Source organism: Paramormyrops kingsleyae, chromosome 25 (genome assembly GCF_048594095.1).
Source record: "Paramormyrops kingsleyae isolate MSU_618 chromosome 25, PKINGS_0.4, whole genome shotgun sequence".
In the NCBI taxonomy this organism is placed as follows: domain Eukaryota; kingdom Metazoa; phylum Chordata; class Actinopteri; order Osteoglossiformes; family Mormyridae; genus Paramormyrops; species Paramormyrops kingsleyae.
Window position 1 is genome coordinate 9344508 of NC_132821.1, and position 25767 is coordinate 9370274.

The window sequence follows — 25767 nt, forward strand, 5'->3', positions numbered from 1 at the left end:
ATACATTGTCAAAAAAAACCCTAAAACAATTATACTAGAAAAGTGTCACTTTATTTCACATTTAAAGAGTTATTTCACATAAAAACTGCATACAAGAAAATAGTACAGTGCAATCAGGATGTACTTGGGCCAATTGATTAGAAATTAAGAGCTTTAAATTTGATGAATTTATAATCTGCCCAACCTTGCACGGTGGAATAATCTACCCACATCACTTTTGGGAAGAGTAGCAACAATCAAAATGATGATCTTGCCAAAAATTAACTACATGTTCTCAATGGTTCTCAGTCCCTCTCCCCTGAACGATTTCCTCTGCACCCCATAATCGAACAACAGTTCCTCCCCATCATTAATCCTGTTCAGGGCCAAAAGCAAAATAACGTCCTGTCCCCCGACGGCTGGGCTGTACAGTCTTGGCCGGAGGTTGGCCTTCTTATGGGAATGATTAATCAGCCGGCCAAAAGGCTGTATGCCCGGGTGACAGGCACACTCAGACTTATGGCTGTTCCGGAAGAAGAACATGTAGCCAGATTCTTCTTCCTTCGTCGATGAGTGAATCCGCTGGCCCTCAGTGGCTGTGACTACCGGCCCGTGGTAGTCACACACCACCTCACCAGCCTGGAACTGCCGGGTGGCGCAGACTCCCTTCCCCTTCCCCGCAATGTCCATCACCACAAGTCCCTTCCACTTCTGGTTGTGGATGAGCTCCTGGATGTGGCTAGAGTCCACGGCAGTGTCCACCGAACCCACTGGTCTCCAGTCCTTCAGAACGCTGGCCGCGCTGGGAATGTTACTTTTCCAGCCTTGGTTCCTGATCCAAGCGTCGACCCGGGACTCGGTGGGCTGCCGTCTGCCAAAGTGTGCTGTCAAGAACAAAGTAAATTGTTGTTAGTTAAGAAGCCTATGTAGATAGGACCGTTTCACAGTAAAAAATGTCATTAGTGCTACAAACAATACTCACACAAGACATGCCGTACGCGCATCCTCATCTGGGCCTTCAGCCAGCGATCATAGAGCTGCCGCTGAAACCGGCCCGACGTCTGCGAGCGTGCCGTCTTGTCTGGGATGTCGCCATCCAGGGTCACGGGGTGGGTCCGAAGGAGCTGATCGAACGCTGCCTGGACATCCATCTGTTGGTTGGATGCCAGGGCAGCATCCCGTGCGGCACCACGGGCAGAACAGCTGGGTCCTTCCTCTGCGGAGTCAGCGCTGAGATAAAAATTAAAAAATAAAAAAAAAAACCCACAAACGTTTAAGGTTAGTGTTCAGTGATGAGGGCTTTGGTTGTGTGTCTTGATGTTGGTAAGTGTGTTGACAAACAGAAAACATGCCTACCTTGAGTCACCTGCCAGCTTCTTCAGCAGCTTACTGGCCAGCACCACATTCCGCGACTGCTTCATCCGGTAGTGCTCGTCAGCCGTCGCAGTGGAATGAGTGAAGTAATCGGCCACCAAGGACTTCTCTTGGTCCGTCAAGTCCTTGGTGGCCGTCTCAAAGATGCGCCGGGCCGTCTGGTAGGTGACTGGATCCAGCTTGTATCTAAAATACAAAAATACATTTATTAATACGTCTCACACAACACGTATGTAGAACATATTATAGGGGGAATTAATCATGATGATCAGCTCACTTTTGGTGCAGCCGGTTGAGGTCATTCGAAGCGTTGAACACCGGCCTGCCTGTGGTGGAGACGAAGAACCGTTTGTCTCCTCCCAGGTCATCCAGTGTCGTCCGGCTCCTCTTGGAGCTCAGGAGCTGTGGCCGTACCTGGGTGAAGTAGATGTCGAACCACTGTTGGCAGAGGAAAACAGATTAAATCGCTGCTCTTAGAACATAAGAACATAAGAACTATACAAACGAGAGGAGGCCATTCGGCCCATCGAGCTCGCTTGGGGAGAACTTAACTAATAGCTCAGAGTTGTTAAAATCTTATCTAGCTCTGATTTAAAGGAACCCAAGGATTCAGCTTGCACTACGTTATCAGGAAGACTATTCCATACTCTGACTACACGCTGTGTAAAGAAGTGCTTCCTTAAATCCAGTTTGAAATGTTCTCCCGCTAATTTCCACCTATGGCCACGAGTTCTTGTATTTGAACTAATGCTGAAGTAACTATTCGGTTGAACAGCATCCAAACCTGTTAGAATCTTATAGACCTGGATCATGTCCCCCCTCAGTCTCCTTTGCTTGAGGCTGAACAGATTTAGCTCAAATAACCTTTCCTCGTATGACATTCCTCTAAGACCAGGAATCATTCTTGTGGCCAATGCGGGCCAATTCTGGGTGCGGGGTGCATTGCGCATTGTACCCAAGTGTGGCTGGAACACTATAGGATAGGACTTTATTGATCCCACAGTGGGGAAATTTGTGTGTTACCACAGCTCTAGACAGATAAAAAGAGTACAAGAGTAAAAAAAAAATAAAAATACAGAATAAGAATACAAGAAAAAAGTAAAATAAATAACAATATAAAATAAGATAAACACTGAATACAGCAGTAGTGCCTATGTACACCCATACACAGTATGTAATATATGGATAGTGGGTTGTGGGAAAAAGTGCAAGTAATATAAATAACAACTATTTCACTACTAAAACAGTTGCATTTACCTCTATAAGGTGCGTTATGTATGAGGTGGTAAGTAGTGGTGACCGTAGAGGTAAGTATCTGGGTGACTCATGACATCATGATGTGTTATAGAGTCTAACTGCTGTCGGGATGAATGATCTGCGAAAGCGCTCCTTCCTGCAGCAAGGGTGTATCAGTCTCTGACTGAAGGAGCTGCTCAGCACACTCACAGTCTCATGCAGAGGGTGATGTGGGTTGTTCATGATGGATGTCAGCTTAGCTAGCATCCTCCTCTCACCCACCACCTCTACAGTCTCCAGAGGGCATCCCAGCACAGAGCTAGACTTCCGCACCAATTTGTCAATCCTGCTTCTGTCCCTATGCTGGATTGCTGAATAAAGAAGAAAACTTTGCCCATTACATGCGAGGTCTGGAGTTTGATTCAAGTGTGACAGAGTGAGAGTGATTATAGAGGATTATAGAGTCATAGTTGTTAATTCTGAGTACCACAAAAGTTGACAAGTCCTATTTTGGCAAGAGCTAATCATAAGAGCTAATCCTAATAATTTTCATCCTTGCCGTTTAAATCACTCATGAATAGATGTGTTTGTGAGAAATTGGTTTGTTTTAAGCATTTTAAATTTAAATAAATACTGCAATACTCATTGAAGAAATACATCTTTTCCAATATTGTGCAGCCTAATAATGAAGTACTTACTACTACGAGATATCTAACAACATACAATACAACATTCAACAGGGGGTAGTAAAGTGATATGTGGCAGATCAAAGTGCCAATTCGATGTGGGCAGTGATTAGCATGTGGAGAATGCTGCAGCAGTATTACAAAATCAGCAACTCTTTTAAAAATAATAGTGATATAAAAATATTATTTATTAATAAGTGTCAGGGTCAGCCCCTGCTGTTGTCACTCTGTGTCCCTTCCCCGTTTGGCCAGCAGGCATTGCTGGTCATCCCGTCCTTCATGTTTGTCTTTGAGTTTCCCCTGTTACCTGTCTAGTCATGTGGCTCAATGTGTTGCACATGTGGTTGTCTGTGTACCCTTCTGTCCTGTGTTTGAATCCCACCTCCTCCGTTGTATTTTGCTCCCTAGTGTTTCATTTGAGTTTCTTTAGTTCTTGTAACTGATTTTGTAGTTGGTTTTGGTTTTGTTCCTTGTGCCCCTGATTGTGTCTTTACATGTTTAATTCCAGTGTTAGTTTCTGTTTCCTTGGTCAGTTCTTACTTTACCTGTTTTCAGTTCCTTTTGAGTTTATTAGTTTCACCTGTGCCCTGTTTCCTTGGTCTTTGTTAATTAGCCTCACCTGTCCCGTGTTAGTCTCGTTACCCCTTAGTATTTTAGTTCCTGCTTTTGTTCAGTTCTCCAGTGGTTCATTGTAGTTTCTGTCTATGAGTGTGTTATTGCTTGTCTTGGTTAGTTTGCTTAGATCTGTGTCCTGGGTTTTCCCCCCCCCCCCCCTTCCTAGTTTTTGTTTTGTAATATTAAGTCTTTAATTATCCCCTTTAGTTTTGACCCCTCGTGGTCCTTTTGGTTTCATTGTGTTTATAGTGTTTTCTGTTTTATTTGAATAAATCCCCATCTGTCTCTGAGCCGCAAGTGGGTCGTCCGCCCCTTTTTGTGCCTGCACTATGCCTCGTTCCCGCACCCGAGCTGCCCGGTACCGTGACAAACTTTCTTACGCGTAACTTTCTTACGCGTAACATATGCAGAAACACGAGCCGCCCAGTACCATGACAGAACGAACCACCCTCAAGGATGATCCCCAGGCTCCGGGACACCTGCCCCCCCCTGAAGGTCTGGATGACGTCCAGGCTCGTGTGGAGCAGCTCCGTTCCCTTCAGGCCGTCTGGAAATGGCTATTCCTGACCCCTACAGTCCTCCGGTCACCATGGTTGTGCCAGGCCCTGATGGAGGCTGGCAACCAACTTCTCCAGCTCTCTCCTGCATCTCCAGAGGAGGAGGTGTGTAGGCTGGAGACGTTTTTGTCCACCAGGTGTCAAAAAAAACTAAGTCTCCTCTGCCACTCTGCCCGAGCCCTACCCAGGGGAAGCGTCCGCCACCACCGCCGCTCTGCCCGAGCCATACCCAGGGGAAGCCGCAGCCACCACCGCCGCTCTGCCCGAGCCCTACCCAGGGGAAGCCTCCGCCGCTCTGCCCGAGCCCTGCCCAGGGGGAGCCGCAGCCACCTCCGCCGCTCTGCCCGAGCCCTGCCCAGGGGAAGCCGCAGCCGCCGCCTCCGCAGCTCTGCCCGAGCCCTGCCCAGGGGAAGCCGCAGCCGCCGCCTCCGCAGCTCTGCCCGAGCCCTGCCCAGGGGAAGCCGATGCCGCCGCCTCCGCCGCTCTGCCCGAGCCCTGCCCAGGGGAAGCCGATGCCTCCGCCGCTCTGTCCGAGCCCTGCCCAGGGGAAGCCGCAGCCGCTTCCGCCGCTCTGCCCGAGCCCTGCCCAGGGGAAGCCGCAGCCGCCACTGCTCTGCCCGCACCGCCCGCGCTCGGCCCACAGGGGGCCATGCCTTTTGACTTTGCCCCTGGTTCTCTGCCCAAGGCCGTCCTGGCCCCAATCCCCAAATGTCAAACTACTACCTCCACCCAAGCAAACCTTGCATGGCGCTGGTGGAGGTCCAGCAGAGGGCCAGGCCGGTTCTGTCTCCCGAAAGGGGAGACGGGGACACACCAGGCGGACCAACCGCCCAGACGCAGTCCCTTTCTCATCACCCTCCAGTTCCTGTCCTGTTCCTACCTCATCGCTCCCCAGTTCCCATCCTACAGACCCCTCCTCGTCATTCCCCAGTCCTGTAGTCCCTTCCTCGTCACCCTCAATTCCCAGTTCCAGTCCTGCAGTCACCTCATCGCCCTCCAGTCCTGCACTCCCTTCGTTGTCCCCTTCCAGTTCCCATCCTGCAGTCTCTTCCTCATCGCTTCCTGGTTCCTGTCCTGCAGTCCCTTCCTCGTCGTTCCCCAGTCCTGCAGTCCCGTCGTCGTCCTCCAGTCAGTCACAGAGCCCACAACCTACCCATCCTTTCCCTTTTCTGTTTCCTGGCCAGCTGCCCCAACAAGTCCCATTTCTGCCCTTCCCTTTCAGTTCGTCTGCCCCATTTCAGTCCCAGTGTCATGTCCCTGGTCCTTTCCCTCGCCCTGCTCCTTTTGTACCTTTCCCTTCCGGTTCCCCTACACCATTTTGTTTTCTGCCTCGTGCCCCTGGTCCTGTTCCTCAGTGTCTGCGTCCATTTGTTCCTGGTCCCCCAGTTCTGCCCCCTACTGTGCTCCCTCGTCTAGTCTTCTTGTCCCAGCTCCTGGTGTCTGCCCTATCTGTTTTTGTTCCCCTCTTGTCTGAGCTCTTGATTCTGTCTGTCCAGTTCCTTGGTTTTCGTTAGTGGGTTCCCTGTCTTGTTCTATGTCCTTGTCCTGTCCTCCCGTTCTCTGTGGCCCTGGCAGTGCCCTTGTGCGCGTCCGGTGTCTGCGCGTTAGGTGGGGGGTACTGTCAGGGTCAGCCCCTGCTGTTGTCACTCTGTGTCCCTTCCCCGTTTGGCCAGCAGGCATTGCTGGTCATCCCGTCCTTCATGTTTGTCTTTGAGTTTCCCCTGTTACCTGTCTAGTCACGTAGCTCAATGTGTTGCACATGTGGTTGTCCGTGTACACTTCTGTCCTGTGTTTGAATCCCACCTCCTCTGTTGTATTTTGCTCCCTAGTGTTTCATTTGAGTTTCTGTAGTTCTTGTATCTGATTTTGTAGTTGGTTTTGGTTTTGTTCCTTGTGCCCCTGATTGTGTCTTTACATGTTTAATTGCAGTGTTAGTTTCTGTTTCCTTGGTCAGTTCTTACTTTACCTGTTTTCAGTTCCTTTTGAGTTTATTTTTACGCGTAACTTTTTACGCGTAACTTTTTTACGCGTAACTTTTTTACGCGTAACTTTTTTACGCGTAACTTTTTTACCACTTTGCGGTGGGCGGATCGATCCAAGTATCGATAATAATGTTGCTATTTATATTGATCAATAACAGTTTGAGACCGATACTTCAGTTTCAATCTCTCTCCCTAATGCACTGCGGCTGTGTTCGCGCTGCTGCTCTCAATTGCCACTCCCAGCTGTAACATGACTGACCGGCTCCAGGTTAGCAAAAAGGCGCGAGCGCACACACACACACAATAATATTTCTAATAAAGTATTTTAATAGTGGGTCACTGAGTCATGCTCGCAATAATTAATCCTCTGGAGCCTAGGGGTAAGAAACACACTTTCACTGACTGGGGCATGATCACACATTTCTTCAAATATCATAAACTTAATTCATGACAAATTATTTTTTATATATTTGCTTTGCCATTACACTCGTCTTTATTTTAATGTATTTTGTAAATATGTCAGATTTTTGGTAAGTTTGTAATTTGACATCAAAGTAAAGACATTGCAAAATGCAGTTTGGAACACTTGCAGAAACATTATAAAAGTACATAGTAAGCAATGCTGGCAGTTTGTTTTGATCCCAGATATCTGATCACCAAAGTCTTGGCTACATGAAGATGACTAAATGGTGTAGTTGCAACATTCATTTGGATAAATAAGAAAAACCTAACTCATGTAACTATTTCTGGCTCCTTTCATTGAATATGTAGCAACTTTAATGTGTATGAATGAACCATTGTCACCTGGCCACGTCCCTACCCCCCTTTTATGGAGCTGATGGGGACGTATCTGGATCGCGTTTCACCGTTGCGCTGTTAATCAAATTACCATGCGAATGCGATTTGAATATGCTGACACAATTACATGCTGGGAGGGGGGGTCATGTACTAACTGACAAACTGGAGCAAATGTAAAAAGACAGAGCTGATAACTATTGTTCGAGCTTCTTACTGTACATGCTGAATGTATGTCAGATAGTCGCTCCCTGATTGTAATCAGTCAGAGAATAAACTGGTGACTTGCAACTACTCCTCGTCTCAGCTGTGAATCTCTTCTCATCCACGGACCCGGTGGAGACTGCTTACCACAACAGATTTCAACGAGATATAAACTGAAATAGACGCGAAAAGTACGCTGCATCACCGACGATGCACTCGACCCCAGAGCGTAAAACAGCAGTTCTCACAATAATCATTAACCACTATACATGACATAACACACAGCACATTTATAATCACGCCAAAAAAAGGGAGCACAGTATGGGGCAGAACTAGGGGACCAGGAACAAATGGACGCGGACACTGAGGATCAGGACCAGGGGCACGAGGCAGAAAACAAAATGGTGTAGGGGAACCGGAAAGGAAAGGTACAAAAGGAGCAGGGCGAGGGAAAATGACCAGGGACATGACACTGGGACTGAAATGGGGCAGATGAACTGAAAGGGAAGGGCAGAAATGGGACTTGTTGGGGCAGCTGGCCAGGAAACAGAAAAGGGAAAGGATGGGTAGGTTGTGGGCTCTGTGACTGACTGGAGGGCAAGGAGGAAGGGACTGCAGGATGAGGACGGGAACTGGGGAACGACGAGGAAGGGACTGCAGGACAGGAACCAGGAAGCGATGAGGAAGAGACTGCAGGATGGGAACTGGAAGGGGACAACGAAGGGAGTGCAGGACTGGAGGGCGATGAGGTGACTGCAGGACTGGAACTGGGAATTGAGGGTGACGAGGAAGGGACTACAGGACTGGGGAATGACGAGGAGGGGTCTGTAGGATGGGAAGTGGGGAGCGATGAGGAAGGAACAGGACAGGAACTGGAGGGTGATGAGAAAGAGGCGGCGGAGGCTTCCCCTGGGCAGGGCTCGGGCAGAGCGGCGGAGGCTTCCCCTGGGCAGGGCTCGGGCAGAGCGGCGGAGGCGGCTGCGGCTTCCCCTGGGCAGGGCTCGGGCAGAGCGGCGGAGGCTTCCCCTGGGCAGGGCTCGGGCAGAGCGGCGGAGGCGGCTGCGGCTTTCCCTGGGCAGGGCTCGGGCAGAGCGGCGGAGGCGGCTGCGGCTTTCCCTGGGCAGGGCTCGGGCAGAGCGGCGGAGGCGGCTGCGGCTTTCCCTGGGCAGGGCTCGGGCAGAGCGGCGGAGGCTTCCCCTGGGTAGGGCTCGGGCAGAGCGGCGGTGGTGGCGGAGGCTTCCCCTGGGCAGGGCTCGGGCAGAGCGGCAGAGGAGACTTGTTTTTGTCCACCAGGTGTCAAAAAAACTGTCTCCAGCCTACACACCTCCTCCTCTGGAGATGCAGGAGAGAGCTGGAGAAGTTGGTTGCCAGCCTCCATCAGGGCCTGGCACAACCATGGTGACTGGAGGACTGTAGGGGTCAGGAATAGCCATTTCCAGATGGCCTGAAGGGAATGGAGCTGCTCCACACGAGCCTGGACGTCATCCAGACCTTCAGGGGGGGCAGGTGTCCCGGAGCCTGGGGATCGTCCTTGAGGGTGGTTCGTTCTGTCATGGTACCGGGCGGCTCGTGTTTCTGCATATGTTACGCGTAAGAAAGTTGGCTAAGATAATGCCTTATGGAGTTTACAGATGTTTGTAAATGTCCTAATGTATTTCACCTCGTTTTGGATAGCTTTAGATTATGGTTGCTAATATATATTTGGCTCCGTTTTGGTTAGCCTATAATACTGCTATCGGTAATGTTATTTAGCACAAACATTTCGGGTGTAAATGTTTGAGATGCTAACATTTTTTTATTTATTTGTTTTTAGGAATGTGTCTGCATCACCCTTGCCTTCACCAGCACCTCACATCGGGACATGCATGCTAAATAAACCACAAACCAAGAAATATGTTTCTGTCCTCAAAGTATTTTCTTGTAGCACTTTCCTCTGTCCCATACCTGACTGAAAGGGGTAATTATACAGCTCATTATGCAGGTCTTTGTCTTCTCTGGTGTGAACTACAGCATTATTCATGAGCATTCCCACCTCCTCGCATATGGCCTTTCCAAACAAAAAGTGTCTTAGAAAATTTAAATGGATGTATTGTTTTCTGTAAATGAGTGAGATGATTGTCACATCATTTTGAACTAAAACCTCTACACTACAAGATCCAGGTCACAAAAGTCTTGTACACAAATGTCATGAATGTGTTTTGTGGTCTAATTTCAGTGACTTATTTTTTTGTTGTTTTCAAGAATCACGCATAACTGTTATTTTCTCCAATATAACGACTTGTACATACATGCTGCTCATATATTATTGTAGCCCAATTTCTGCTGAATACAATGTTATCAGACTTTAGACATTTATATGTTTATAAGTAACTGAAAAATACACAAATGTCAGGACATGTCAGAATCTCTTCAGGGCTCCAAAACACCTTCAGACTCCTAAGGGTTAAAGTCACCCAAGAGTCACAACATGGTTTTGAAATGGCAAAGACAGACAGAAATTAAATGTATATGAGCAAGCAACATAAGGGATCTGTTGTTTGGGTAAATTATATTATAGTATACTATATATATGTGGTGTGGTGGCGAATTCGGGCAGAAATTTCAGGGTAAATACGGCGAAATCGAAATTGGATCATACTGCCAATATTGTGTAGTGGATATAAAGATCCGTAGTTTTTATTTTAAAGTTTTCCTGCTAGTCTCTGGGCTCGGTGGATCATGCGGTCATGCCTTAGCCTATCCAATGAGTAGCGTTGCTGGGCGAGTCTCTGGTAGTGAGGGGAGCGGTAAAAAAAAGGTCAGTTGGGCGAAGTGGAAGCAGAGTCGCGTGAAGTTTTTTTTTACAAGGAATCGCGGCTAGTATAGTTGGAGCGCGGCTTCGTTTTGGCAGGACGAAAGTCTGTTGTTTTGTTTCTTTGTGTTGGAGTTGGGGATTATTGGGGCTGCGCAATCCCTAGCCTGGTGTGCATACGCCGGACGCGATCTCGGTCTGCAGCGGAAGACAGGGACGCGGAGGGTCTGTTTGAGTGGTGTCGACGACAGCGGGTATGACGAGTGGCATCTTCGGGAGTCTAAGTCGTGTCCTGGCATCCGGTGGAACTGAAGGAGCTGGGGAATATCGTGGAGGAGGGCACCCGGATTAGCGGTGCTGAAGTGGAGGCAGCGTGCGCCGGTTTTGAGATCCAGGGCCCCGGAGCTGTGTTACACGGGCGTATACTCGGGCGATTTCGACCTCGGATGCAGCGCGAGTGAGTGACCCTGCCATACAGAGGCCTCCCCCTACAACTCATCTCGACCCATTCTGTCGTTGACTGGTAAACCTGCTCCTTTTCTTCACTCTCCTCAATCGGGTGAAGGTCTCGGCAAAGTTGCAGATCTGGACAATTGTATGCATAAGTGTGTGTTGGATGTAATTAAGCGCAGTCGAAGTGTTTGTTTAATGTCATTTACGCGCTGTATTTCGAATAGGTGAATGACGATTGGTATTGTGCTATGCTTTGCTGTGTAACCCTGAGATGTTTTCTTTCTTTTTTTCCGTTTTGAGTTAAGTCCTGTCTTTTTCTGTTATTGATGACAACGGGACAAATTGGTGAATTGCTAAAAAAGGGGATGTTTGAATTATTCAATTTCCTCTGCGTCATTGGGGCCTAATTCAGCTCTGTGGCCTGAAGTATTTTCCAGTAAGGGTTCAATCCCAAAAAGGCAGCTGGCAGGAGGAAGTGACGTCACAGGCACCTGTCAAGGCAGGTAGCGGCAGCTGCTACTAAGGAGCTTGGCAGCTGTCACTTATGTCCGTCGCTAGTGGCGCTTAACAGTGGCAGGTCCCGTTCGAATACAGTGCCTGCCGAGGTACAGAGACAGCCACCGCCGCTCGTGGAAGTAAACCCGAGATGCTGTGCACGGCTACGATAAACTGGAATACGGAAATAAATTGAGGACTTGTTTAATCTTTGTATGACTACGAATTATATTATTGTTGCTGACTGTACATCTCTTTAAGATAATATTTGAGAAAGCAATGATTGTACTTTCGCTAGTGGCGCTAAACAGTGACAGGAGCCGTTCGGGAACAGTGGCTGCCGGTAGTGGCAGGTCTAGTGGCAGCTGCCGTTCAGATACAGTAGAGAGGCACCTACCAACCGCTCATGGAAGTAGCCTAAACCAGAGATTCTGTACATCGGCTAAATGATCAAAAGCAATGATTGTGCTGTCGCTAGTGGCGCTAAACAGTGACAGGAGCCGTTCGGGAACAGTGCCTGCCGGTAGAGGAGTGGCAGCTGCCACTGTTGTTCGTCGCTTGACAGTCAATAACTGAATGTGCAGCCGATGTCAGCTACGTTTTTTTTGAGACAGGTAGCCACTGTCACCTGCCACTTAGGAGTGGCGTGAGTCTTTCACTCACCTTGTTCAAAGTTGTACAAACCATAGCTGTATTCAGATAAACCTTAAGTTCAAATATAAAAAAAAGCTGAAATCACTAATTTGCAGTATAGTAAGGGACTTATAATTGATAATGAAATTGATATGGTAAATGAGTTTAATGATTATTTTTCAAGGGTGTTCACAATAGAGAACACAAGTAACTTACCACTAATTAATACGAATACAGCATCGTCTATGACCAATATATGTATAACTGAGGTTGATGTGATACTAAGCCTAGCTAAACTCAAAATAAATAAATCGCAGGGGCCTGATGGCATCTTACCTATAGTCTTAAAAGAGATGAGGGATATTATTAGCCAACCTTTAACTTTAATATTCCAGAAATCGTTATCTGCGGGTGTGGTACCATCAGATTGGAAGCATGCTAATAGAACACCCATATTCAAAAAAGGGGATAGAAGTAATCCAGCAAACTATAGGCCAATCAGTTTAACTAGCATTACTGGAAAAATAATGGAAGCTATAATTCAAGTGAAAATGGTAGATTACCTAGATGCAAATAACATCATAAAGGATAGCCAACATGGATTTAGGTGAGGTAGATCCTGCTTAACGAATCTACTTGAGTTCTTTGAGGAAGCTACAAGTGAAATTGATCACAAAAAGGCCTATGATGTGATTTACTTAGATTTCCAGAAGGCCTTTGATGTTGTCCCCCACAAACGTCTCTTGCTAAAGCTTAAAGCTGCAGGGATTTTAGGAACTGTGGCAACTTGGATCAAAAACTGGCTAACTGACAGGAAGCAGCGAGTAGTTATTAGAGGCACAATGTCACAGTGGGCCTCCGTTCATAGTGGGGTACCGCAGGGTTCAATTTTAGGACCTCTATTGTTCCTAATTTACATTAATGATATTGACACAAATACATACAGTAAACTGGTTAAATTTGCAGACGACACCAAGGTGGGCGGGGTAGCAGATACTAATCTAGCAGCAGAGAGGCTTCAACGGGATCTGGATTTAATTAGCGAATGGGCTGATACTTGGCAGATGAAATTTAACACAGATAAATGCAAGGTAATCCATGCAGGGAGCAGAAATATAAAGTACAGATATTTTAAGGGTTCCACAGAAATAAAGGTAGCTGATTACGAGAAAGATCTCGGTATGTATGTTGATGCTTCCATGTCCCCCTCTCGCCAGTGTGGGGAAGCAATAAAAAAGCTGAACAGAATGTTGGGTTATATCTCTAGATGTGTGGAGTTTAAGTCAAGGGAGGTGATGTTACACTTATATAATTCCTTGGTAAGACCCCACCTAGAATACTGTGTGCAGGTTTGGTCACCATACCTCAAGAAGGACATTGATGCCTTAGAAAAGGTGCAACGAAGAGCTACGAGAATGATTCCTGGTCTTAGAAGAATGTCTTATGAGGAGAGGTTAGCGGAACTGAATCTGTTTAGCCTTGAGCAAAGGAGACTAACGGGGGATATGATTCAGGTCTATAAGATTCTAACGGGTCTGGATGCTGTTCAGCCAAATGACTATTTCAATATTAGTCTAAATACTAGAACTCGTGGCCATAAGTGGAAATTAGCGGGAGAACATTTTAAAACAAATTTGAGGAAGCACTTCTTTACACAGCGTGTAGTTAGAGTATGGAATAGTCTTCCTGCTAGTGTAGTGGAAGCTAAAACCCTGGGTTCCTTTAAATCAGAGCTAGATAAGATTTTAACAACTCTGAGCTATTAGTTAAGTTCTCCCCAAACGAGCTTGATGGGCCGAATGGCCTCCTCTCGTTTGTAAATTTCTTATGTTCTTAAGTTCTTATAATTTTAATTAAAAACTGACACAATGATTAAAGAGACATAATTTGTTCTATTTACATTACATATACACAAATATACAATAATGAACATTGAAAATGTAAAAATCTTCTCTGATCATTAAAATGACATATTTTGCAAATGTCGTTTCTGCTTGGTATCTGTTAAAACCCTCCAGCTTTCTCAGGATTAGGACTGTGACCTTGCAGAGAGATAAAGAATGAATGAGAACATGTTTTTATAGTTGACATTAAGGTATTAAATGACAAATAAATTATTTTTTTTTCCCAGGAAGAAATGTTAAAATTGTTTAAATGTTGCATTTTAATAAATTATTTTTTAATTGAAACACAAAAGAAAAAGTGATTAACTTGCTAAAGTATCATCAATTACATGCAATAATGTAAAAAGGTGATTAAGCAAACACCCGCAGTAACTGTGGAACATTTTCTCACTGATCTTCATCTTTTGGTGAAATGATCTTTAGTATAGAAACAATAAGAATAAATAAGTATGGCTAATGCTGTCTTTGCAAACACTTCTATATTTAGATTGAACCTTACTTCTGGAACCATGACCTCTAAGATAAATGAGGTGTCCCCCATGCTTGACTTGTCCAGTTTTAAAACAGCGAAAGTTCTTTCTATGATGGCCTCTATCTGTAACAGGAACAAGTATAATTATGGAGTTAAAAATGTTATTCAAAAGATATAATGGCATAAATACACATACACACATATATATATATATATATATATATATATATATATATATATATATATATATATATATATATATATATATATATATATATGCGTATTTTAGGTTTGCAAAACAAAATTTACATACTTGCTTTTCATCAAACACTGAGATGGATGTATCTCTAAGTTGTTTGAGTTTTGGGTCAAATGACGGGTTCTGGTGGAGATACATTCGGTTGGACTTCAGTGTTACAAGATCATTTTGAAGCGTCTATACCAGATTAAAAGAAGAGTAGTAAATAGTAAGCTTTAATCAATTGTCAGTTTCAAGTATCATGGCCGTGAAAACAATTTTTTACCATAATTTCCTCATCTGTAATCATTCTGACCACTAGTCCTTCACATAGAGCAGCATGTACACTGGAGATGGGAAAAAAAGAAGAATTAGTTTTATAACCAAATAACATTTTCCTAAGTAATCTAAATGTAATAATATTTGTACCTTTTATATGGATATGGCTCTGGAAAATGACAACCACAGCTGAATGGGGTGTCTGTGTCAAATGTGCTAGGGTCAGTCCCTGCACACTCACTGTGCAGCCAACCATCACAGTAGTCACACTGCACCCAGTTTATGGTTTTGACTTCTGGGTGCATTGACCTGTGAACAAGATTTTCTTTAATATCTACACATTTAAGATTGTCCAGACACATTTGTTGTGTTATTTACTTAGATTTCCAGAAAGCCTTTGATGTTGTCCCCCACAAACGGCTCTTGTTAAAGCTTAAAGCTGCAGGAATTTTAGGAACTGTGGCAGCTTGGATCAAAAACTGGCTAACTGATAGGAAGCAGCGAGTAGTTATTAGAGGCACTATGTCACAGTGGGCCTCCGTTTATAGTGGGGTACCGCAGGGTTCAATTTTAGGACCTCTATTGTTCCTAATTTACATTAATGATATTGACACGAATACATACAGTAAACTGGTTAAATTTGCAGACGACACTAAGGTGGGCGGGGTAGCAGATACTAATCTAGCAGCAGAGAGGCTTCAACGGGATCTGGATTTAATTAGCGAATGGGCTGATACTTGGCAGATGAAATTTAACACAGATAAATGCAAGGTAAACCATGCAGGGAGCAGAAATATAAAGTACAGATATTTTAAGGGTTCCACAGAAATAAAGGTAGCTGATTACGAGAAAGATCTCGGTATGTATGTTGATGCTTCCATGTCCCCCTCTCGCCAGTGTGGGGAAGCAATAAAAAAGGCTAACAGAATGTTGGGTTATATCTCTAGATGTGTGGAGTTTAAGTCAAGGGAGGTGATGTTACACTTATATAATTCCTTGGTAAGACCCCACCTAGAATACTGTGTGCAGGTTTGGTCACCATACCTCAAGAAGGACATTGCTGCCTTAGAAAAGGTGCAACGAAGAGCTACGAGAATGATTCCTGGTCTTAGAGGAATGTCTTACGAGGAGAGGTTAGCGGAACTGAATCTGTTCAGCCTTGAGCAAAGGAGACTAAGGGGGGATATGATTCAGGTCTATGATTCAGAGTTGTAACACTTCTTTACACAGCGTGTAGTCAGAGTATGGAATAGTCTTCCTGCTATTGTAGTGGAAGCTAAAACCATGGGTTCCTTTAAATCAGAGCTAGATAAGATTTTAACAACTCTGAGCTATTAGCTAAGTTCTCCCCAAACGAGCTTGATGGGCCGAATGGCCTCCTCTCGTTTGTAAATTTCTTATGTTCTTATTAAAAAAAAAGGTCTTACTTTTTTCTGATCTTTTGATACACACAGGCATAAATGCCCTGTGCAAGGCAGCAGCTTCTAGATCTTTCGGTTTCTCTCCGTCTTTTCAGTGCTGGAAGGGCCTGCTAAGATAAATAGATTTTAATCACAGTTTTTCAAAGGAAATATAATGGCTAAAAAAATAGTCATCACTGCATACCTCTGATACTGAAATATCCTTTACCAGGCATGATGCATGATATAGTCGAAGATGACACAGCTGTTCAGGTTGAAGTACCTCAGGTGACATTCTTGTTTCCTTAACATCTGTCTCAGCCATCTGTTAAAGAACTACAACTTAGTAGGTGTTTGCAATATTACCAAAACATGACAAAGATAACTGTTTAAACATACCGTGCATACAAACACCCCACAATTGAAGTCATCTGTGTGCTTCCACATCTGAGGACAGGATATTGTCCAGCCATCTAAGGAGTTGTGCTAGCGAAAAATGTGTCTAAAAACACAAACCACAACTTACTCATGATTTCTGACCAAGCACATTGTCATATGAAATATATATCTCTGTAAACACACAAGATATTACACCTGAGCATTTCCAAAACTTCCTCATCTATTGTGTTGTGTTGCTCACTCGAATCATATATTCTCACTTCTTTTCCTGGTACAGCAAATACCTGTTTTGAATAAATTAAAGTATATAAGGTTTGTAAAAAAAAAAATCACATAAAAGGACATTTAAGAAAATATAATTGTATTTGACATTAACTGAAATATAATTAATATTACCCAAAGAATGAAGTGGTTTCCCCACTCAGGTCCAAGAGATCCCCCAACAATTCGTGGCCACAGAACCTTCTCTGCATCCTGCAAATATAGAAGCATTGTGTGAAAAAATTGCAGTCAGCATATACAGTATACAAAATTATATATTCATGTTAAATGCAATTAATTACTTTATTTAAAACAAATATTTTTGCTTTATACCTTAAGAGGTTCGATTTCATTGTCTGGAATGTTCCTGTTGGTTTGCCATTCTCTGTGCCAGACAATAAACTGGTGTGTTGCCAGGGCCATAGTCTATATAAGAACATAAGAAATATACAAACGAGAGGAGGCCATTCGGCCCATCGAGCTCGCTTGGGGAGAACTTAACTAATAGCTCAGAGTTGTTAAAATCTTATCTAGCTCTGATTTAAAGGAACCCAAGGATTCAGCTTGCACTACGTTATCAGGAAGACTATTCCATACTCTGACTACACGCTGTGTAAAGAAGTGCTTCCTTAAATCCAGTTTGAAATGTTCTCCCGCTAATTTCCACCTATGGCCACGAGTTCTTGTATTTGAACTAATGCTGAAGTAACTATTCGGTTGAACAGCATCCAAACCTGTTAGAATCTTATAGACCAGGATCATGTCCCCCCTCAGTCTCCTTTGCTTGAGGCTGAACAGATTTAGCTCAAATAACCTTTCCTCGTATGACATTCCTCTAAGACCAGGTATCACTCCCTCCGGTCTATACATGAAACCACGATTCTTCATTCACTGATGGATTTATTCCTCCGTCACACTTCTCCTCCGAAACACCATGAAATCCACCGTCAAACTGTCATTACATAAAGTACAGAATGACCAAACATAAATATTACAAATAAACATTTAAACGCAAGTTAAGAAATACGCAATAAACAAACACAGTTAACATACCTCGCTGGCTGCACGTAACCGTGAGAGAATGAGTCCGCTTCAGAAACAAAACTTAACAAATAATTCCCAATTTCTTCTTATTTACAGCTTTCCTTTACTTTAAAGCAGCTTATTCCTTCTTGTGACTTAGTTAACTTATAACGTTTCTTTGCACATGCCTTTTTTACTTCCTCCCTTTACGTCACTTAAAACGAGCCTGTAGGCAACGCAGAATGAAACTTAGTTCCTACCCCAAAGGCACAACAATAAATAAAGGAAATAAACAACATAAATGAACACAATAAATTAAACAAATTGACATAATTTACAATTATGGCAGTTAAACTCCCACCAAATCTCAACTTGAGATTTCCTTACAGATCTAAATCTTCAAGTTATAAGCATTTACAACAGTTTAACACATGCTTATTCTGCTTCAACCAGTAGAACTATATTTTGCACTGGCCTTTCAAGATAAACTGGCTTAGATGTGCGTTTTCCATGTTTGTCCAAAGTTGAGTCACTAACCAACAGCTTCACCTTTCTGACCCTTCCATCAGAGCTGGGGTATACCTCTGTGACTCTTGCTAGTCTCCAGTGATTTCGCGGAGCACTGTCCTCTTGAAGAATAACAATGTCATTGACCTTGGTGTTTCTTTTATCCCCATGCCATATCTGTCTTTGCTGGAGATTAAGAAGATACTCCCTCCTCCACCTTGTCCAAAACTCATTCGCCAAGAACTGCACTTGACGCCATCTCTTACGCAGGTATAAATCTTGACTCACAAACTGACCCGGAGGTGGCAATATGATGCTAGACTTCATCAGAAGAATGTGATTTGGTGTGAGAGGTTCAAGACTTGTTGGATCATTCAGGTGCTCTATTGTCAGCGGTCTGCTATTTATAATAGCCATCACTTCATACAAAAATGTCCTAAGTGAGGCGGTGTCAAGTCTTTTAGCAGACTGATCTAGCATTGCTGTTAGAATGCTTCTGATTGTCCTTATTTGCCTCTCCCAAATTCCGCCCATATGGCTTGATGATGGGGGATTCATCACAAACTCACAGCCATATTTCCTCACCTGCTCATGATCCAAGTTCTTCACTGAGTCCATGAACTCTCTTTTTGCACCCACAAAGTTGGTACCTTGATCACACCTCAACCGCCTTACATTCCCACGTATTGCAATGAATACGCGCAATGCATTGATGAAAGCATCTGAACTAAGGTCATCAAGCATTTCGATATGTACAGCTCTGCAACACATACAAGTGAAGAGAAGACCATACTTCTTCAATTCCTTTCTTGCATCCCTCACATAAAATGGTCCAAAGCAATCTATGCCACAATATGTGAATGGAGGGGTCATTTCCATTCTGTCCTTTGGCAAATCTGCCATTTTTGGATATTGTGTGTTCCTTCTATACTTTCTGCATGTGACACACTTAAACACATGTGAGGCAACTGCGCTGCTGCATCCAATGACCCATATCCCATTAGATCGCAATTCATTTACAGTCATACCTCTTCCTTGATGCTGTACTTTCTCATGATAATGCTTGATCAATAAAAAAGACACGTGACTTGTTTTTGGCAGAATAGCAGGATGTTTAACATGTGGATGAAGATCACTTCTTGTCAAGCGGCCGCCTACTCTCAGCACACCCTGCTCATCCAAAAACGGGCTTAATTTGCATAGCTTGTTTGCTTTGTCTTTGGATTTTACATCCTTGCATTGCTGTAAATTCTTGATTTCACTGCTGAATACTTCTCTTTGGATCAATCTGATTATGAAAAGTTCAGCTTGTTGTCTTTCCTCAATACTTGTACTTCCATTGAGTTTGGGACTAAGACCCTTAACTTGCTTAGCATGACGTTTAAGACAAGCAATAGCCTTAACAACTCTTTTCCAGTCAGAAAACTTAGTCAGGCGGTCCAGCAATGTTCTATTTGCCCTTGCACTGGTGTTGAGCACCTGAGCCCTTCGAAGTTCTGGATCATTGTCACTAACCTCTCCCACCTTAGCATCTCTTGTGGGTAACTCCTTTTCCCACAGAAAGTCTGGGCCAGTGAACCAATTTGAAGCAACGAGCTGATCTGCAGATAACCCTCTCGAAGCATGGTCCGCCGGATTGTCTTCGGACCGCACATGATACCATTGGTTGGCATCTGTGGTGGCCTTGATTCTCTGGATCGTATTTGCCACGAAAACATGAAAGCGTCTGGCATCATTATTAATGTACCCGAGAACAACCTTTGAATCAGTCCAATAATATTCCTTAAGGTTGTCTATTTCGAGCTCATGTTTTAACACGGCACCCATCTTCGCAGCAACCACTGCTGCAGACAGCTCAAGCCTTGGCACTGTTGTGACCTTAGTGGGGGCAACACGCGCCTTCCCCATGACAAGTGAGCAGTGTACGCTGCCATTAGAGTTGACTGCTCTTAGATAAGTGCACTCCCCATAACCTGTGAAGCTAGCATCTGAGAAGTGATGTAATTCGTACTGCTTGACATCTATGAAGCTTGCTGGCATGTAGCACCTTTTAATCCTTACTTGACATAAGTTATGAAGATCTTGTAACCATGACTGCCACTGTGATCTGCACTCCTCTGAAAGTGGTTCATCCCAACTAGCTTTCTCTCGAACCAACTGTTGCAAGATCAACTTCCCACGTAAAACAAATGGTGCTACGAAACCCAAAGGATCGTAGATGGAAGCCACTGTAGATAGCACTCCCCTTCTCGTCATTGGGTGTTTCTTGACAGTTACTCTGAACTGAAAGTCATCAGAGGATACGCACCATTGCACGCCCAGTGCTCTTTCTAGGAGTGGCTCCTTTAAATCTATGTCCAGCTCCTTAACACTGTCAGCACACTCTTCCTTCGGTATTGACTCCGATACCTTCTTGCTGTTGGAAATGAACTTGTGTAATCTAAGCTTGCCTGCACTGCAGAGCTCTCTCGCTTCCTTGATCAGCTCGATTGCCTCAGCATCAGACCCTACACTCACCAGTCCATCATCAACATAAAAATTTCTTCGAATGAACTTGACAGTGCTTTGGTTAAATCGATCCTGACCTTCTGTGGCTAGATGTTTGAGTCCAAAATTGGCACAGCCAGGTGAGGAAGCTGCTCCAAACAAATGGACTTTCATCCGGAAAACTGATGGCGGAGACTCAAGATCACCATTCTCCCACCATAAGAACCTCAAGTAGTCTTGGTCTTCAGGCTTTACATGGAATTGATGAAACATTCGTTCCACATCACACATAATAGCGACTGGGCCCTTTCGAAATCTACAAAGAACTCCCACCAAAGTGTTTGTGAGCTCTGGCCCTGTAAGAAGGTGGTCATTCAACGACATGTCTTGAAATCTTGCCGAGCAATCAAAGACCACTCGCAGTTTCTCTGGCTTTTGAGGGTGGTACACGCCATGGTGGGGAATATACCAGGCTGATTGTTTATCAAGCTCTTCTTCTGGGACCCTTTCTGCTTCACCACGACTGATAATGTCTTTCATGACGTTCATGTAGTCTGTCCGATATGTCTGGTCTCTCTTGAGCTTCCTTTCTAAGCACATGAGGCATTGAACAGCACATGGCTTGTTATTTGGTAGCTCTGGCCTGCGTTGTTTAAAAGGCAGAGGCATTTCTTCTTTGTGCCTAATTTCTTCTTTCATTTTAGTCAAAAACCGGAGATCTTCTTGCGAGAGATTTGCCCATTCTCCAAGCCTTTCACTGAAGTCAGATTCTAGCACCTTAAGTACGTCTTCTGGAGTAGTCATTTCTTTAATTCTTGTTTTACAAACATAATGAACTTCGCTCTTCAACTTACTTGTTACTTTGGGTTCAGGGGTCACTTGCTTTACAATGATGCGGTGACTTACTCCAATTGCATCACTGAAGTGTTCGCCTGGATCACCATAGCTCACTATGCTCCAGCCTACGTCAGTTTTCTGTGCGAAGGGCTGGTTGTCCTCACCACATACAACTTCTCTAGGCATTAGTACTTGTGGACAGTTATACCCAATCAGAAGACCGATTTCACAATTCTTCGATGGGGCAATGTGTTCCGCAAGATGCTCTAAATGAGGCCATGCCCTTGCAGTCTCTGGCGTTGGAATGTGCGTACGATTGGCAGGTATGAATTCAGGAGTGTAGACCGTTGGCACTGTGATCTTCTTAGAGAGAAGATAACCCTCTTATTTGTAGACCTTTGAGTCTTTTGCATGGTACAATTGTCTCCTTGGACGACATTGTGGACAGCTTCAACTTGACTGGTTCTGCATTAACATCAAGAGCATCTGCCACTTCTTCAAGAATGAATGAAGAGTCACTTTGTGAATCTAACAGAGCATAGACAAGGACTTCTTTGTTTGAATCACCTGGCATTGATGCATAAACAGGAACTATTGCTGAAGTCTGAGCATTGTTACCATCATGTACAACTCTATTGGATGTGGTTTCTTGAATGGTGTCTTGCGGCGATTGTAGCTTTCTTTCCTTACTGCAACTTGTCTTGTTATTTTCTTGTTGCTTTGAGCGATCCTCATGTAAGCATGTGGGGTGGCGCCTTGAGCAGGTGTCACAGACCATCCGGTTGCTGCAATTCTTGGATTGATGGCCAGGACTCAAACAGCCGAAGCACAGTTTCTCACCTTGAATGAACTTCACTCGGTCAGCAACTGGCCTTGCAGTTAGTCTACGGCACTTGTGCAAGACATGTCCTGTTTTCTTACAAAACATACACGTACTTATGTTCTTCTCAGTGGTGTTAGTTGTAAAAATCCTTGCACTTGCTGCTTGGTTCTTAGAGGTCACTACATTCTGAAGTTTAGATCTTGTCTTTTCCGGCTCCCCTTGTCGCAAAGCATAGTAAGATGTAACAGGGTTACAAGCAATACTAGCCTCCAATGTCAGGAAAGTTACAAAATATTTGAAATCTGGGAACCTTCCATGCTCTAGCTGATACTGTGTGGCTTTTCGGTTCCATCTGCTGCTTAACCAATCAGGCAACTTGGCTGTCAGTTTTTGATTTTCAATGCCATCATCAAGAATACGCAGACTCCCATTGTGAGCCATGGCACATTCACAACTGCGTAAAATGTCCACAAATTTCCTTAAGTCAGCGCTCTCTCTTGACGCTATTTTTGGCCAAGCATGTAATTTGTCTCGGCAGGCTTTAGCAATCATAAAAGGCTGGCCGTATCGCTCATTGAGCAGTTCCCATGCAGCAACATATGCAGTATCTGAACCAATCAGAAAATAACCTTCTAATGCCTCTCTAGCTGCTCCTCCAACATATTTCTGGAGGAAGAATATTTTCTCTGAGCTTGGAATGTTTTTCCTGTCGATAAGAGTCTGGAAGGATGACTTCCAATGATTAAACTTGAGTGGATCACCACTAAAGACTGTGGGCTCTGGAATGGGTAGCCTATTTGCTGATATAGCCTCAGCTAAGACCTTTACAAGCTCTCCTGTGCTATCTTGAAGCACATGTGTTGGCACTGCATCCCTTGGTGGTTGTGAGTGCTGGTCCTCAGACTTCACCTGATTGAATGGCTGCATAACCTTATGTAGGTCCAGGCTCTGTGGAGCATTCCCTTGGGCTGGACTGAGCTCATTCTCGTGGTACACTTGAAGCCTTGCTTTGGCTGCATTCAGCCTTTTCAAATTCTCCAAATGCTCAAGTTCTCTCTTTAGGTTTTCTACAGACCTTCTTCTTGCAGCATTCTCTTCTTGCTGTTTCCTTAAGAGAGCAGCCTCTTGTTTCTCTCTTTCTAGCTTACGTTCAGTTTCTTCCCTCTCTCCTTCAAGACGACGAGCTAATGCGGCTGCTTCTTGGTCTGCAATGATCAACCCCTCTTCAGCTTCAAGGTTTTGCAGTTTCTCTTGGTGCCCCTCTTGTTCAGCCATAATCTGCAGTACAGCCTGTGTAGCTGCATACTCGGCAGCAGCTTCTTGTCTTCTAAGTGAAGATACATTTGAATGAACAGAAGAAGCTTTAGAACCATTAGAGGCAGGAAGTGAAACACTGGAAGCTAAGGATGAGAATACAGAACTATGATCTGGCCAAATCAACTCCTCAGCCTTTCCCTGCATTTCAGATTGAGCATTTTGTACTACAGTCTTAGTGATCGAGATGCAGTTATCCATCTTGCGACGCATGTCATGGGCTGGTTGATCAATTCTTCGGTAATCATCATAAGCAATGTTCAACTCAGATAATTCCCTTTGAATACTGGTGATGTGTTCTTGTAGGATATCACTAGGATCCCGTTTTAACACAGATCTTTTAGCTACCTTAATCAGAGCTTTCCATCGTTCATATTTGCTGTCAAAGCGAAGCAATAGCCCCTTTATTTGCTCCTTCTGAAACTCCTTTCCCTTTTCTGTTAATTTCCGGGCTCTTTCACTTCTACGAGGCTCTTCAGGTGGTGCTATATTTTGCCTGATATTTGATTCATCTGTCTGCTCTAACTCTGTCTCTTCTTCCAGAGCAGCTGCTGCACTCTGAGCTTCTTTACTTGTATGTGACATTTTGATTACTTGTACACATGGCAGCATACAAGAGCAAGTTGCAACAATATTTGCCAATACTGAAAGAATGAACTTAACTAAATGAAGTCACTCTGCTTCAAATTAGCCTATACATGTAGAAAATTACAGAGTAAGTACACTTAACGGAGTTCTTATTATAACCTTGTCACACACTGAACTTGTAAAAGACACTGAACCATAAATACAAACTGTGAATTTCTATCAAAATATACAAAGTTTACTTCTGCCCCTTAAGAGCCAACTATAATTATTCAAATGAACATGAATTTAAATCTCTCGCGTAAATGCACATTCATATACGTGAAACACCGTTGCTGCCAGGCTATACACAATTCCTTATGGTTTCCAACTCTTGTGTCACTTTTCAGACCAAAAACCTTAGAGTCTGACCTTTAGACTTCTTCATGAAACCATTATGAACCTGTGTGTCCTAAACAGTGACTTATCTGTGTTCCCGTGATGAGCTGTCGTATTCGCGCTGATACGGCGTGTTTGGGCAGGTCCGAGTTTGACTATCACTCCCTCCGGTCTATACATGAAACCACGATTCTTCATTCACTGATGGATTTATTCCTCCGTCACACTTCTCCTCCAAAACACCATGAAATCCACCGTCAAACTGTCATTACATAAAGTACAGAATGACCAAACATAAATATTACAAATAAACATTTAAACGCAAGTTAAGAAATACGCAATAAACAAACACAGTTAACATACCTCGCTGGCTGCACGTAACCGTGAGAGAATGAGTCCGCTTCAGAAACAAAACTTAACAAATAATTCCCAATTTCTTCTTATTTACAGCTTTCCTTTACTTTAAAGCAGCTTATTCCTTCTTGTGACTTAGTTAACTTATAACGTTTCTTTGCACATGCCTTTTTTACTTCCTCCCTTTACGTCACTTAAAACGAGCCTGTAGGCAACGCAGAATGAAACTTAGTTCCTACCCCAAAGGCACAACAATAAATAAAGGAAATAAACAACATAAATGAACACAATAAATTAAACAAATTGACATAATTTACAATTATGGCAGTTAAACCAGGAATCATTCTTGTGGCCCTACGCTGCACCTTTTCTAAGGCCGCTATGTCCTTTTTAAGATATGGTGACCAAACCTGTACACAATATTCTAGGTGAGGTCTCACCAAGGAATTGTATAATCTTAGCATTACCTCCCTTGACTTAAACTCCACACACCTGGAGATATACCCCAACATCCTATTGGCCTTTTTTATTGCTTCCCCGCACTGGCGAGAATGAGACATGGAAGCATCAACATACACACCAAGGTCTTTCTCATAATCAGCTACCTTTATTTCAGTAGGTCCCATAAAATACCTGTACTTTATATTTCTGCTCCCTACATGGAGTACCTTACATTTGTCTATGTTAAATTTCATCTGCCAGGTGT

At 44.0% G+C, this 25767-nt stretch overlaps 1 protein-coding gene and 1 long non-coding RNA gene across 2 annotated transcripts; both read right to left on the reverse strand.

Annotated features, from left to right (window-relative positions):
• Positions 1 to 349: 349 nt before the first annotated feature.
• Positions 350 to 1130, reverse strand: LOC140582734 (N-lysine methyltransferase KMT5A-A-like). Its single transcript, XM_072707047.1, has 3 exons — positions 962 to 1130; positions 397 to 863; positions 350 to 355 (listed from the first exon to the last, which is right to left on the reverse strand). The coding sequence occupies exons 1-3, from the start codon at positions 1128 to 1130 to the stop codon at positions 350 to 352; spliced, it is 642 nt and encodes a 213-aa protein (XP_072563148.1).
• A 12542-nt stretch (positions 1131 to 13672) lies between these two features.
• Positions 13673 to 17490, reverse strand: LOC140583017 (uncharacterized). The gene is made up of 11 exons (XR_011985805.1): positions 17087 to 17490; positions 16889 to 16966; positions 16688 to 16776; positions 16493 to 16595; positions 16299 to 16418; positions 16121 to 16224; positions 14844 to 15002; positions 14701 to 14761; positions 14490 to 14612; positions 14204 to 14299; positions 13673 to 13842 (listed from the first exon to the last, which is right to left on the reverse strand). It is a non-coding gene; the product is annotated as an uncharacterized lncRNA (long non-coding RNA).
• Between the last annotated feature and the right edge of the window lie 8277 nt (positions 17491 to 25767).

Excerpts from the sequence above, each read along its gene's own strand:
- LOC140582734 (XM_072707047.1), bottom strand. The coding sequence starts at position 1,130 with ATGGATGTCCAGGCAGCGTTCGATCAGCTCCTTCGGACCCACCCCGTG. Across the intron at positions 864-961 it reads GCGCGTACGGCATGTCTTGT|CACACTTTGGCAGACGGCAG; the intron begins GTGAGTATTGTT and ends TGTTCTTGACAG.